The following is a 14,126-nucleotide window of genomic DNA, read 5'->3' on the forward strand; positions in this document are numbered from 1 at the left end:
CGCATTTCCCCACCCAGCCCCCAAGGAGGAGACTGTGGTGAGTGCAACCACACTTGCCCTGAGTGAGAGAGCTATGCCATGTCCATGGCTCTTACTGAAGCAGACTTCCTCTTGACCCCTATTTCTCTTCCTGGATGTCAGGGCACTGTTCCAGGAGGAAACATTTCTCTCCAGCTGCAGAGGACCCAATGTCTATAGCCTGGTCCCAGTTCCCGCCCATCAAAACACAGCTGAGTTTTTAAGACCCTTACATGAAAAGCAGGGAGGAGGGAAGGTTTCTCAATGACCTATTTCCTGGTATATTTCGGATGGAAGAAAGATTCTAATTACTTTTTCTTATTTAGGTAAATTTTCAAGCGTTTTATTATGAATCATTTCAAGAAATATGCAAAAATGAAGATAAGAGTACAATAAACCCCATGAACCAATCTCTCATGCTCAAAAATTAGCAAGACATGGCTAATTTTTGTGTCATCTATGGCTTCCCCGGTTCCCTTCCCCCAACATGTAGCATTCTAAACCTAATCTCAGATATCATATTTCACCCATAAACTTTTTTTTTAAAGATTTTATTTATTTATTTGGCAGACAGAGATCACAAGTAGGCAGAGAGGCAGGTAGAGAGAGAAGGGGAAGCAGGCTCCCCACTGAGCAGAGAGCCCGATGCAGGGCTCCATCCCAGCACCCTGGGATCATGACCTGAGCCAAAGGCAGAGGCTTAACCCACCGAGCCACCCAGGCGCCCCTCACCCATAAACATTTTTATGTGTATCACTAAAAGATAAATTATTTTTCTTTTTTCCAATGTTTTTTTCTCTCTGTGCTTCAGGTTCATGGAGAATTTTTCTGGATTGTCTGCGATTTTAATCCCTAACCAGTGAATTTTTCCTTTCAGATATTATATTTTTCAATGCTTAAAATTCCATTTGGCCCTCTTTTTATCTTTCATTTCCTTCTTCATGAAGCTTGCATTTTCCTTTAAATCCATAAACATATGGTGCATACTTACAGTAACTGTTATAAAATCCTTAACTCCTAATTCCATCATCTCTGTCACTTCTGGGTTACTTTCTTCTACCCAATCTCTCTCCTGACATGGTACACATGTGTCTCGGTGGGTTAGTCATTTCTGACTGAATGGCAGGCACTTGCTAGATTATATTGTTGAACATCCAGACTTTGTTGTATTCCTTGGAAGAGCATTTGGCTTTACTCTGACAAGCTGTTAAATTACCCGCAGATGATTTCAGGGCTATTTTTTTTTTTTTTTTAAGATTTTATTTATTTGTCTGACAGAGAAAGAGAGAGAGACAGCGAGAGAGGGAACACAAGCAGGAGCAGTGGGAGAGGGATAAGTAGGCTCTCTGCTGAGCAGGGAGCCCCATGCTCAGCAGCTCGATCCCAGGACCCTGAGATCATGACCTGAGCAGAAGGCAGATGCTTAACCAACTGAGCCACCGAGGTGACCCAGCTCAGGACTTTTCAAATTTCTTAGAGTGAATCTGGAGAAATTTAACCATAAAGATTGGTTATTCTTGTGCTACAAAGACACACATCTGTGGTCTCTACTACATTCCCTGGATAATCAACAAAGAATTTCAATTCTGGATGGTGTGAGCTCAAATCTCTCCACTGTGGGTAAGCTCTGAGAATATTCAGCTTGGGGCTCTCTGGCTACTGTTTGTGGAGTTTTACTCTAGGTACTTATAACTTAGTGTTTGGGAAATATCCAAAAAGACCCATACATAATTTTCTGGACTTCATTTGTGGTTCTGTTTTTGGTTTGCACAGTATCCTTCTCTCTGAAACTCAGCCACATAACATCTGATCACCTCTGCCTTCCTGAACTCTAGTCTTTGTCTTTTTTTTTTTTTAAGATTTTATTTATTTGACAGATAGAGATCATAAGTGGGCAGAGAGGCAGGTGGGGGTGGGAGGCAGGGAGCAGGTTCCCTGCTGAGCAGAAAGCCCGGTGCAGGGCTCCATCGCAGGACCCTGAGATCATGGCCTGAGCCAAAGGCAAAGGCTTAACCCACTGAGGTACCCAGGCGCCCCCAGTCTCTGTCTCTTTAACTCTATGGGACTGCCTTTCATGCTTCTGGTATTCCACTCCATGCACTACAGACTGGAATGTGTCTCCATAAAGAAAGACCTGATGTTCAAGCGGCGTACCTTGCTGAAGGAATATCTGTTTTCAGTGCCTGCGGATGGTTTCTTTTTTTCTTTTTCTCTTTTTCAGTTTATTACCCATCATGGCTGGTAATAGAAACCAGAACTTCTTTTCTAAAACCGAACCACAAATGTAAAAGAAAGTTAATGATTTTTTTCATACCCCCAAATTTCTAGTCAGTACTCCATTTCTCTGATTGAAGAGACTGGTTGGATAATGACCTGTGTAGCTTGCTTTCTCTCTTCCTTCAGGTCTCTGTTCAAAGTTTACCTTCTCAAAAGAGCTCAGCAGTAGGAACATGCATTCCCATCTCCCTACTCTGACAAGATGAAATCTGATCAGAGACCTAAAAGAAGAGAGGAAGAAAGCTTTGTATACATCTGGGTGAAAAGCATTCCAGACAGAAGGATCAGTATGTGTTAAAGGCTTGGATTCAGGGAAACTGGTGAGGCTGAAGTGTAGTGAAAGAGGAAGAGAGAACAGAGATGAACTCAGAGGGACAGGCAGAGCTGGATCACACAAGTCCTTTCAGGCCATGGTACACAATTTTCATTTTATTCTGACTGTGATAAGAAACCACTGGAAGGTTCTGAGCACAGAAGTGACTGAAGTTGTTAATGACTTGCTGGCTGCTATGTACAAGACAGAGAAGTCAGGAACAAGACAGAGAAGTCAGGAACAAGAACAAGGAGAGCAGTCAGGAGGCCACTACACTAATGTAGATAGGAAATGGTTTGTTTTGAGGAGGTGGTACATCGTGATTTACATTCTGTAAAATCAATAATATTTACTGTCAGACTTGGTGTAGGGTGTGAGAGAGAGAGAGCAGTCAAGGAAAATTCCATGTGTTTTAGCTCAAGTGATGGTATGCTAGCGTCTTTCACAGCAACAGAAAAGACCAGGGGAGGAGCAGTTCAGAGAGGAAGGAGAGAAGGAAATCAAGAGTTCTGTTTGACACCTATTAGATGTCCAAGTGGAAATGTCAAGCAGCACTTGGATATGCATGTCTGAAGTCCGTAAGCACATAAGGAGAGGCTGGGGCTGAAGACAAGTATGAGAATGACAGCATACTTAACGTCAATTAAGTGTGCAATCACCCCAACTGCGAATATGGTCAGACAAACTGAGGACCAAGTCCTGAAGCACAAGGATACTTAAGGACGGAAAGATGAGAAGTCTCCAGTGAAGATTAGGTAAGAGAAGAGCCAGGAGAGTGGTGTTGAAGGCAATCAAAGTAACTGTGTCAAGAACCAGGGAGTGACGACTTCCAACGAATGCTGACAGATCAGCTAACATGAGGCCTAAGACCTCACCACTGAATCTGGAAGCTAAGTTCCTGAGTAGCCACAGGGGATGAGATCCAGGACACTGGTGGAGGACCTGGACTTAGCAGGACTGTGGACTCTCACCCACTGTACCGGGAGGAAAGCTGGAGGGGAGGCCACAGAGCAGGGGGCTTGCCAGATACAGTGGGGGAGCAACATGGAAGTTTTTGGATATTTCTTTTACTCTCTCAATTCTTTTCTCAACATATATTTTCTAGTTATTAGGCATTATACTAAACATCAGGCACTGTGCCAGATACTGGGGAAGCAGCTGTAAAATACAATTAACATTATCTTATCCCTGAACACATTCTGGAGCTCTTTACTTACTACAGGGTAATACTAATCTTTGAGAGAAAGCTCTCGAACACTGTGTGCACTACTGGCATGCCCTGTAGTCTACAGTCTGATTTACCCTCTGCTCAGACATGGAGGGGCTTTAAGTGGCATGAGGCCCCTACTGACAGAATTTTCAAATTCTACTCTGCCAGGCAGACCCTGATCAGCTGGATACAGAGTAGCACGATCTCTTCTCCCAGAATGTATCATACTCATAAATGAGGGACTATAGACAGATTGATTATAAGAACACTACTACTCCCTCTCTACCAGAAGCTGCCCTAGGGCTGAAAAGAACCTCAGGACCCTTGCACGTCCAACCTGCTCTCTTCATGGATGAAGACCTTGGCCACAAAAAGGTGAATGGCCTTCTCTGGGTGGCCTGCTTCTGTCTTTCCCACCACCAGGCCTCAGTACATTTTCAGGCCAGGAGCTAGAGTGATCCATTTAAAAATTCAATCAGGTTTTGTCCCTCTTTGCCTCAAAACTCTTTTGTGGCTTCCCATCTCTCTCAGAGTGACACCGATGCCCTTATAATGGCCTAAAATGCCCTCCACCTCTCCACGCCATCTCTGTGACTTCAAGTCCCGCCACTTCCCACCTCACAGCCCACTGGCTTCCTTGCTGCACACTGTTTCTACCTCAGAGCCTCTGCGGGGGCTGTCCCCTCTGCCTGAGTGTTCTTCCCACAGCGCATGGCTCATATCCTCACCTCCTCATGTCCCTGCTCAAAAAATCTTCAAAGTGAGATCTTTTTAAACCAACCTATTTAAAGCCACAAGTTCCTCCACCCTGACTGTCCTATTCCCCAGGCTCCTTTTCTTCCTAACAGTTAACACGGCTAAGCAAACTAGGTGCTTTCTTTTGTTACTTCCTGTCTCTATTAATATTAACATTTCTGTAATCATATAAATTTGTAGTTGACTCTTCATATTTTGTTATCCCTCTCTCCATCTGGCCATGTGGTTTTCCCAATGACCACTTCCAACAGCCACACCGTGTGACAATACTCTAACTTATTTCCCCGAGCCTCTCCTCATACTAGGCATGTAGGTTGTTTCTCTTCTACTGTACAGTTCTGTGTAAAGGTCAAACTCACTTAGAAATACATTCTTCCTTTACTCAAAATGCTTTAATTGATTACCTATAGGATTTATGGAAAATCCTAGATTGTCAATCCAAGAGATTCAAGGATGGGGGTAGCAGGGCACAAGGAGGTTGAGAAGACACACCCAGAGACAGAAGAAAAGCCAGGACACAGTATTAAGGAAAGGAAAAGAAGAAGAGTACAAGAGGAAGGAGGGATAAATTTGCTAGTAGATTTGTTACGCTCTGTAAGTGCTGTCAAATGAGCTGCATCGGGAGGACTCTGGAAACCAGGGACCATCACTCCTTGCAGCCTAGAGAACCTCCAGGATCAGTTCATACCACAGGAACCTCTTTCTTGCCTATATCAGCAGCAACTCTGGGGTAGTTGTAAGAGCTTATAATAGGGAGACTGTGGCCCCAGAGACACTCATCAGAGGATGATGTAACATGAGTAGTTCCCAGAAAGCCATCAGGCTTGGAGGGCGGGAAGTCTCTGCACAATGCATGCCATTTCTCCATCTAGGAATAGACTCACATCTGAAGACACATTCTGTACCACTCTTAGAACGCCGCAGTGTTTTCTTAAACAGACTTCCCGGTATTGCCAGTGGAGTGGAGATGTGAATGCCCAGGGAATAGGAAAATACACTTAAAAGGCTACAGAGAACTTGTGACTGGGTGTCAGGAAACCCAGTCCTGGGTCCCTCAGTGGCCCTGCCTGCCTGAGTTTCAGTTTTTACATGTGTAAAATGTGAGGCTCAAGGTCTCCCTCACCCAACCCACCCAGGGTTATAAATTCTTCAAGGGAGGTGCTAAGTCTTAGCTCCAGGATCACACAGTGAAGTTTGGGAAGACTGAACTTATAAAAGCCTATGGGCTGGGTTCCTCACCTAATTCATTCTTTTGATTATTTCCTCACTTAGTCAGATCCATTTTCAAGCAGACGATTCCAGTCAACTTTCCAAAGTTTCTCCCTACAAGTGAGACTAGGCATCTGCTCTGCTTATCACCTTTAGGGACTGTCCAGCTGCTCCAAGTGAAGCCCAGTCTCCCCCTCATGGCCTGTAGGAAAGCTACTGAGGGTCTACTGGGCCTTCACTAACCTTCTCTGCTACCAATCTTCAGGCCCACGCCCTGAATCTTGAGCCACACTCAACCTCTTCAAGTCCCCTGGAAGAGCCCATCCTCCCACACTTCCACAGCCACTATCTGGAACACTTGGCCAGCCCCTCCGTCCCCTGGCTAGCCCCTGCTACCTCACACCAAGTGTCCCCTCCTCTAAGAATTCACTCCGTCAGTGAACAAATACAAGTGGTTCCAGGAACTCTGCTGACGCTCATGATTATAACACTGACTCCTCTGATCGCTGCCTCTCCACAAACAATCCCCAGCCATTTTCATTACAGCATCTGTCACCCAGAAACATTCATGATGGCTTGTGATGCATCTGTCTCCAGAGATAGACTGGTCTTGGTCGTGGTGTCCCCAGAACGGTGGCTGGCTCTGGGTCAGCACTCAACAGTGTCTATTAAGTGGGTGGATGATTTCCCAGCCAGGAAGAGTAAGCTTGTGCCCAGCAGAGGGCATGGTAGGTGACAGTCCAGTGGAGAGCAAGGGCCCTGCAGTGCCTGTGTGCCTTTGAACAACGTACTTGCCATCTTGGTACACAAGCTTTTTCACCTGCAAGGCGGAGCTGATTACAGTTTAACCAGCTATCAGACCATGAGAAAGGTTTGCTGTTGCTCGAGTGCTCAGCACAATGCCTTGCTAAGTACTAAAATGAAAGAAGAGAAAGAGGGAGAGCTTTGTTCAGAAATGCTTTAATCTATTAATATCATTTTCCTGCCTGGAAAACAACTGAATCCCAAATATGTATGAGGCCCAGAATGGTCACAAAGGACCTGCCACTGAGACAATATTTGGATTTCACAGCTTGAGGGCATATTCTCCCTCCTGTAAGTTCACAGAACACCTCCTTTTGGCCCAATAATGAGAGGCTGACCTGAAAGGACCCACAGGCCTCCCAGGAGGTGGTCTCTGACGTCTGCTCTGCTGAGGACCCGGGGACAGAGCAGAGGATGCCCTGGGGTCAGGACCACTTACAGAATGTGCATAGTTAAGGCTCACAGGATTCTGACGGGAGATCCCTGCAGAACAGCATCTGAAGCTGGGATGGGCGTGAGCCACCTTTTGAGCTGACAAACTTCATCTCAGCAGCCCTTATTCAGAACCTGCCCAAAAGAAGCTACTCCTTTCCCCCAAGGCTTCCCAGCCCATTCCACTGTCAGCCACCCTCACTAATTATCAGTGACCTTGTCCTCTGGACTCCAGGGCATCCCAGAGTGAAGGGGATTTTGCCTGAAAGAGGCTCCAGTGCCAAGCATCCTTACACCTGAGTCCCTGGGCTCTAAACACTCCTCTGACTGACAAGCTGGAGGCAAGAGACCATCATATTCAGCATGGATAGAAAAGGCTGAACCATCCTCACCCCGTTGGAAGCAAGGGGCCTAATTTCACTCACTAAAGTACTTAATTTCACGTTTCTTTTTTCATTAAGCATTCCTGCTGTTCAAACCCTTGGGCCCATGCTACTTTTACTCACGGCCTTAGAATAATTTAAATTAGCTTGGTTGAGTTAATATTTAAATCTACTAAAACTGACAAGGGCATTTGGCTATGGAGGAAATGATTTGCAATGCCCAATGAGGAGCTACTTACCCTGGTCAAAAAAGTCAGTTTTCTATAAACAATTTGCATTTCAGATTCATAGAGATTTTGGTACTTGAAATAACCCCAAAACTCCAAGAAAATCAAGGGATTTTTTTAAAGTCACACACCCAGGAACTGGCCAAAGCTAGAACCTGAACCCAGGGCTTCCTGAATTCAGGCCAGTGACAGCCCTAAGTGATAGCCTGCAGCTGTGCTAGTACCCAGCTGAAAGCACTTCCACTGAGACATCAGGAATTTTAATCTGAGGGTAGCCAAGAGCAATAAACATTACTTCTTCCAGCCCATAATGGTTTTTCTAAAAACATTCCTAAAATATCTATTCGAACTGGCACAATTGAAAGTAATTTCAGTGTTAAGAAAATTATTACTTCACTTAATTACCATACAAATTTTAAAATGGTAAGCTTGAGAAGGGTGTTTTGCAAAGGAAAAAAAAAAAAAAGCAAGGTGGGTACTGGGGGTGTCTTGTAAACAGACCTGCAATGTTTTGGGATATTTCCTACTGCGCAGCCTCTGATGTGATACAGACATGCAAATCTTAGAAGCTATTTCAAAAAAACAAAGCCACAACCCCTCTGAACAGACGCTCTCAAATTACTTTTCTCCTTAGAGACACATTTTGTTTCAATTCCTCCTATGTAACAAACCACTTTCACCAAATAAAGGGAAAACTCTGATTCAAACCGTCCCAGGGCAGAGGAGACACAATCCAGTGTGGCCAAATGGGGGCCTGTGACCAAGTCAGCCATGCTTCTCTGCCCATGACCATTTGTCTGCTCCTAGTATCATCCTCGACTCCAGGCTTTGTAGGCAGCGAAGTCCTCAAAGGCTACTGTATTATATAATGTGGTCAGTTGCCAGCGTGCTTGTGTTTGAAGTCTGGAAGAGCACCAGCAAATGGCTGGGGTGGAACTGTTGGGGTACTATTGGGGAGAGCTGCTCTGCTGAACTCCAGGACATACAGACACAGACAGAGATCACAGGAATGTGTGACAGCCCAGCTCTGCAGTCTGGACTTTATCTTGGGGTTGAGGAGTATACTGCAGGGGGACGTGACCATGATCCAACCTGTGCTTGAGGAATAAGGAGAAAAGAAGTGAAAACTGAGAGGACAGGATGGATCTGGGAGCCCACCAGAGGAGGATCTGCAGAATTGCAGTGATCCAATGGGGACAGTCTGAGGAGTCAGGACTGCAAGACAGCGGGTAGTGGGCCATGGGGGGACTAAGAGTTAGGGAGGAATGGGGAGGCCAACTTAGGGTATACTGTATTTCTGGCACTGGCAGGACATCCTCTTACAGCAGTCTCTGTATAGTGGAAATTTAGTTTCCAAGCACTTAAGAAAAATCAGAATTTATTTCCCTGCAAGACATCTGCAAGGAAATGAAAGACAAAGATGCAACCGCGGACACCCTTACTCAAGGACAGAAGGGAAAACAAGAATGGTCAAAGCCTTGGAAAGCAACAGCTTTTAAGGGATAGGGGGGCGAAGGTGGAGGGTGGAGGATGATGAGTAACAAAGGAGGATGAGGAGGGCCAGTGAAGGAGGTAGAGGATGGAGAAAGGCAAGCCCTCATGTCTGATGCACAGGAGCCAAGGAAGTGCCAAAAGAGGCAGACAGTGTTAACCTCTGGGGAGTGAGTAGTCACTTAGCCAACCTCTTACTACATTAACTTCCTAAGTATGCAGGCTAAGTGTAGTGCACAGCATGGCTGGTTCTGCATCAAAACTTTCCCAGGTTTGAGTAGCTATAGAAACTGTTTACTATTGTTTACAAAATATTCAAGTTTTTTCTACACATCACTGGCTTTGAATCCAATTGTATTTCCTGAAGAGACAGAATAATAAGAGTGGTCAAGCGCACAGACTTCAGGAGCAGACCTTCCAGATTCAAAACTCCAGATCTGCCTTCTGCCTGGGCACAGTCCAGCTCTCTGTACCTAATGAAACAGTAAAGCCATAAAACTGAGATAATAGGATGTACTTCCTGTGTTTTCTGCCAAGATTCAGCTGAATTAATACATACATACACCAAAGAGTGCCTAGCACATAGGAAGGGCTCAAAATGCTATAGAGGCTGCCTAAAGATACAAACGTAGTGATCCAAAGGGGCACGTGCACCCGAATGTTTATAGCAGCAATGTCCACAATAGCCAAACTATGGAAAGAACCTAGATGTCCATCAACAGATGAATGGATCAAGAAGATGTGGTATATATACACAATGGAATACTATGCAGCCATCAAAAGAAACGAAATCTTGCCATTTGCGACAACATGGATGGAACTAGAGCGTATCATGCTTAGCGAAATAAGTCAAGCGGAGAAAGACAATTATCATATGATCTCCCTGATATGAGGAAGTGGTGATGCAACATGGGGGCTTAAGTGGGTAGGAGAAGAATCCATGAAACAAGATGGGATAGGGAGGGAGACAAACCATAAGTGACTCTTAATCTCACGAAACAAACTGTGGGTTGCTGGGGGGAGGGGGGTTGGGAGAAGGGGGTGGGGTTATGGACATTGGGGAGGGTATGTGCTTTTGGGTAAATTGGAAGGGGAGATGAACCATGAGAGACTATGGACTCTGAAAAACAATCTGAGGGGTTTGAAGTGGCGGGGGGGTGGGAGGTTGGGGTACCAGGTGGTGGGTATTATAGAGGGCACAGCTTGCATGGAGCACTGGGTGTAGTGAAAAAATAATGAATACTGTTTTTATGAAAATAAATAAATTGGGAAAAAAATGCTATAGAGTTATTAAGTTTTAATAACCTAAATCATTTCATTTTTAATAATTAGGATAGAGAATAGCAATATAGTGCAAATCTACATAAGCCACATATCTAACTTTCCAGCAGCCTTATAATAAAAATGGTGAAATTACTATTTTATTTAACCCAATTTATCTAAAATATTGTCACTTCAACATATGATTGATATAAAAAACTGAGATATTTTACTTTTTTTTTTTTAAGTCCTTGATACCTAGTATTTGGTATGTTACACTTACACAGCGCCTCTCATTCAAATGGCCACATTTCAGGGCTCCATGTCCACATGTGACTAGTGGCCACCAAATTGGCAGTGCAAGTACAGATGGATACATACCCAACTGTTACTCTAGGTCACCTCTCACGGTGGGCTTAGAGGTGGGGTGGGGCAACGAGCAACATTTTGTTTACATACCTCTACATTATTCAATAAGTAGCAATTAGGGCCCATCTAGGACTGGAGGTATCTAAAATCCAGGAAGTTACTTTAAAAACTAAAGAAACAACAACTCAAAATGAATGCTCACTGAAACAATCACAGAAACACAAAGTGTTCCAACGTGGGAGTTAGGAGAACGGGGTTCCAGGTCTTCAGTAGGACCTGCAGAAAGCCCTTTCCCACCGCCCCCCCCCCCCGACCTCAGTTTCCTCGCCTTTCATTTAGAACAGGAGGAGTCCTTAAAACCCTCTCAGTTCTTAAAATGCACAAATACGGGCCCCTCTGTTTCTCCTGTATTACCTCCAAGAACCTAAGAGAGGATGAGAACTCTCTCCTCACCACTGGAGATGGTTTACCTGTAAGCAGAGGGCAGGTGACACGTATTCAGGCGGCCCGAGAACTGTCCGTTGTTAAATCTGCCCTTGAAGAAGACACGTGTCCGGGCGCGGCTGGCTACGAGCGCTCTCAGTTCTCAGGAGCTCCCACGTACATTCGTACCTGGTTTCCTCCATGCCGCGCTGTGGTCACAAACGCCCGGGGAACTGGAAAATGAGCCTGAGCTTCTCACTCTCCCGCAGGAATGATTTGGTCCGAATGCAAGGAAATCTGGGAGGAGGGGCCGCGCGAGTACGTGCTGCACCTGTGGAACCTGCTGGATTTCGGGATGCTGTCCATCTTCGTGGCGTCCTTCACCGCCAGGTTCATGGCCTTCCTGAAGGCCAGCGAGGCCCAGCTGTATGTGGACCAGCACGTGCAGGACGACACGCTGCACAATGTCTCACTTCCGCCGGAAGTGGCCTACTTCACTTACGGTGAGTAAAATGAAGGGCGCTGCTCCACCACGTCCCGCCCCGCCCTCCTGGGGCGTGGCCACAGGCCCGTGGCACCACTCCACCTGCAGATCCCTCTCCAAAGAGGTCCTGTTCTGGGCAGCACAGACAGCTTCATAAAGCGTGGAATTAAGGACTCTAAGAAATGAATTTTTTGTATGTGTTAAGAAGGATGGATTTGTTTTGGAAAGGTTCTTGGAACGTTTCTGGGAGGCTTTTTGTTTTTTAAATAAAGATCTCTTTTTCTAATAGATTGTATTTATTTATAAGAGAGAGAGAGAGGGCACAAGCAGGGGGGAATGGCAGGCAGAGGTGAAGTAGCCTCCCCGCTGAGCAAGGAGTCTGATGTGGGACTCGATCCCAGGACCCTGGGATCATGACCTGAGCCGAAGGCAGATGTTTAATTCACTGAGCCACGCAGGTATCCCCAAAGATCTCATTTCTGATGTGAATCCAGGAGCACTAAGAGGAAATGTAGAGATGAAAGAAATATCCTTCTATACTGGATTCCTGCATTTTGTGCAAAGATGGGCCCTGATTCCCACACTCAAAAGTTCTTTTCTCATGGCCAAAGTAGTTTTTGGAGATACATTAATTCTTTCAAACCACAAGACCATACAGTATGAGGTAGTAGATTGAAATTTTAGGAAGAGTAAGAGTTGTAGCATCCATTTATTAAGGATTTACTAGATGCCAGGAACTGTATAGACATATACCATAAACTCCAGTCCTTACAAACGGCCCACAAAAAGGGGTCTTTTCTGTCCCTATTTTACAGATGATGAATGGGTTTCCATGGCAGTGCTCGCAATGTTCTCAGAAATATAGGAATGCCTTGGGTAGCAAGGGATCCTGGCCCAACATGAATTGAAAACCATGCAGAATGGCACAGTGCTTATGTCCCCAGACATTGGAGTCACACCTGGATTCAAACCCTACTTCTATAGCTTACTCTGAGTTTGCCTAACTTTTTGGAGCCTTTATTTTCTCGCACATAAAACCAGGATAATACCCAAGTCAAAAAGTTTCTTTTACTGATTAAATAAGATAGTGCATATGAATTTTGCACCCTGCTCTGAAAATATTAAGTGTTTACTAAATGGTAACATTTATTATCAATACTGCCTATTGGTTCATTTTCCTGCTCTAGCATTGTACTTTCTGTTCTAAAAGGGAAAGAGAAGTGGGAAGAAGATACAGATCTCTTTTATTGGTACCAGTAAACTAGCTGGACACTTACTAGGCATTTATTAACAACTGCTGCTCCATCATGAAGGGTTTGAGTGTCAAAAGTCCCTGTTAGGGCTCAGTGGGTTGGGCCGCTGCCTTCGGCTCGGGTCGTGATCCCAGGGTTCTGGGATCGAGTCCCGCATCGGGCTCCTTGCTCGGCGGGGAGCCTGTCTCTCCCTCTGCCTCTGCCTGCCTCTCTATCTGCTTGTGCTCACTCGCTCTCTCTCCCTCTGTCTCTGACAAATAAATAAATAAAATCTTTAAAAAAAAAAAACACTCCCTGTTAGATGGCTCCAGGAGTCACGTGGCTCCTGTGACGTCAGAATGTTCATGGTCAGGTGAAGCCGTGAGCTGCCGAGGACTGGCCATTTAACACAGCAGTTGAGTGCTAACCATATTCTATATAGATCATGTCACATGTAAATGTGGTAGGGACACAGCTCCTGAGAAACGAGGAATCTTCTAGTATTACAAACCATTCACTCTTTTTTCGTTGGTTTAGCAAATTCAGATTTGTTAAAGGCCAAATGGATTTGTGTATTTTCCTCTCTGAGCCATTCAGGGTTCATTAATGAAGAGATGAGAGAATCTTGATACTAAATTGGATAATTTTATTAATGCCCTGATTCGGCCTGCGGTATTGTCCACTTGTGACTTCTGTTCCTATTAAGGATTGTGTTAGGGACACCTGGGTGGCTCAGTTGGTTAAGCAGCTGCCTTCGGCTCAGGTCATGATCCCAGGGTCCTGGGATCGAGTCCCACATCGGGCTCCTTGCTCGGCAGGGAGCCTGCTTCTCCCTCTGCCTCTGTCTGCCATTCTGTCTGCCTGTGCTCGCTCTCTCCCTCTCTCTCACTCTGATAAATAAATAAAATCTTTAAAAAAAAAAAAAAAAAAAAGGATTGTGTTAAAGTCTCGCCAACTGCAAAGTACTACACATTGTTGCCCTTGCTTTGAGGTTCACCCTGTGCCCTTGGAAATCTTTTGGCTCAGAGCTGTGGCTTGTGTTGCAGTTGCGGGACAAGAGCGCCCCCTAGTGGTCATCCAGGCCGTGGTGCCTTCCAACCTCTATACCTTTTCGGCAGATTCCAGTTTTCCAGGTTGGGATAGGGCAATATTTCTCATGGAAAAAGCGCCAAAAAGAAGAAAATCCCTTCGTCTGAATCATCACACTGCCCTTTGTTTTTACACCCATCGTAACTCTG

The 14,126-nt window shown here is 45.2% G+C and overlaps 1 protein-coding gene across 1 annotated transcript in view; it reads left to right on the plus strand.

Annotated features, from left to right (window-relative positions):
* TRPC7 (transient receptor potential cation channel subfamily C member 7) overlaps positions 1-14,126 on the plus strand; it is a 148,017-nt gene that overhangs the window by 101,255 nt on the left and 32,636 nt on the right. Inside the window, exon 6 of the mRNA XM_044227302.1 lies at positions 11,442-11,675. Coding sequence (XP_044083237.1) covers positions 11,442-11,675 — 234 coding nt within the window. The remainder of the gene's footprint in view (positions 1-11,441; positions 11,676-14,126) is intronic.

Source organism: Neovison vison, chromosome 1 (assembly GCF_020171115.1).
Source record: "Neovison vison isolate M4711 chromosome 1, ASM_NN_V1, whole genome shotgun sequence".
Classification (NCBI taxonomy): Eukaryota; Metazoa; Chordata; class Mammalia; order Carnivora; family Mustelidae; genus Neogale; species Neogale vison.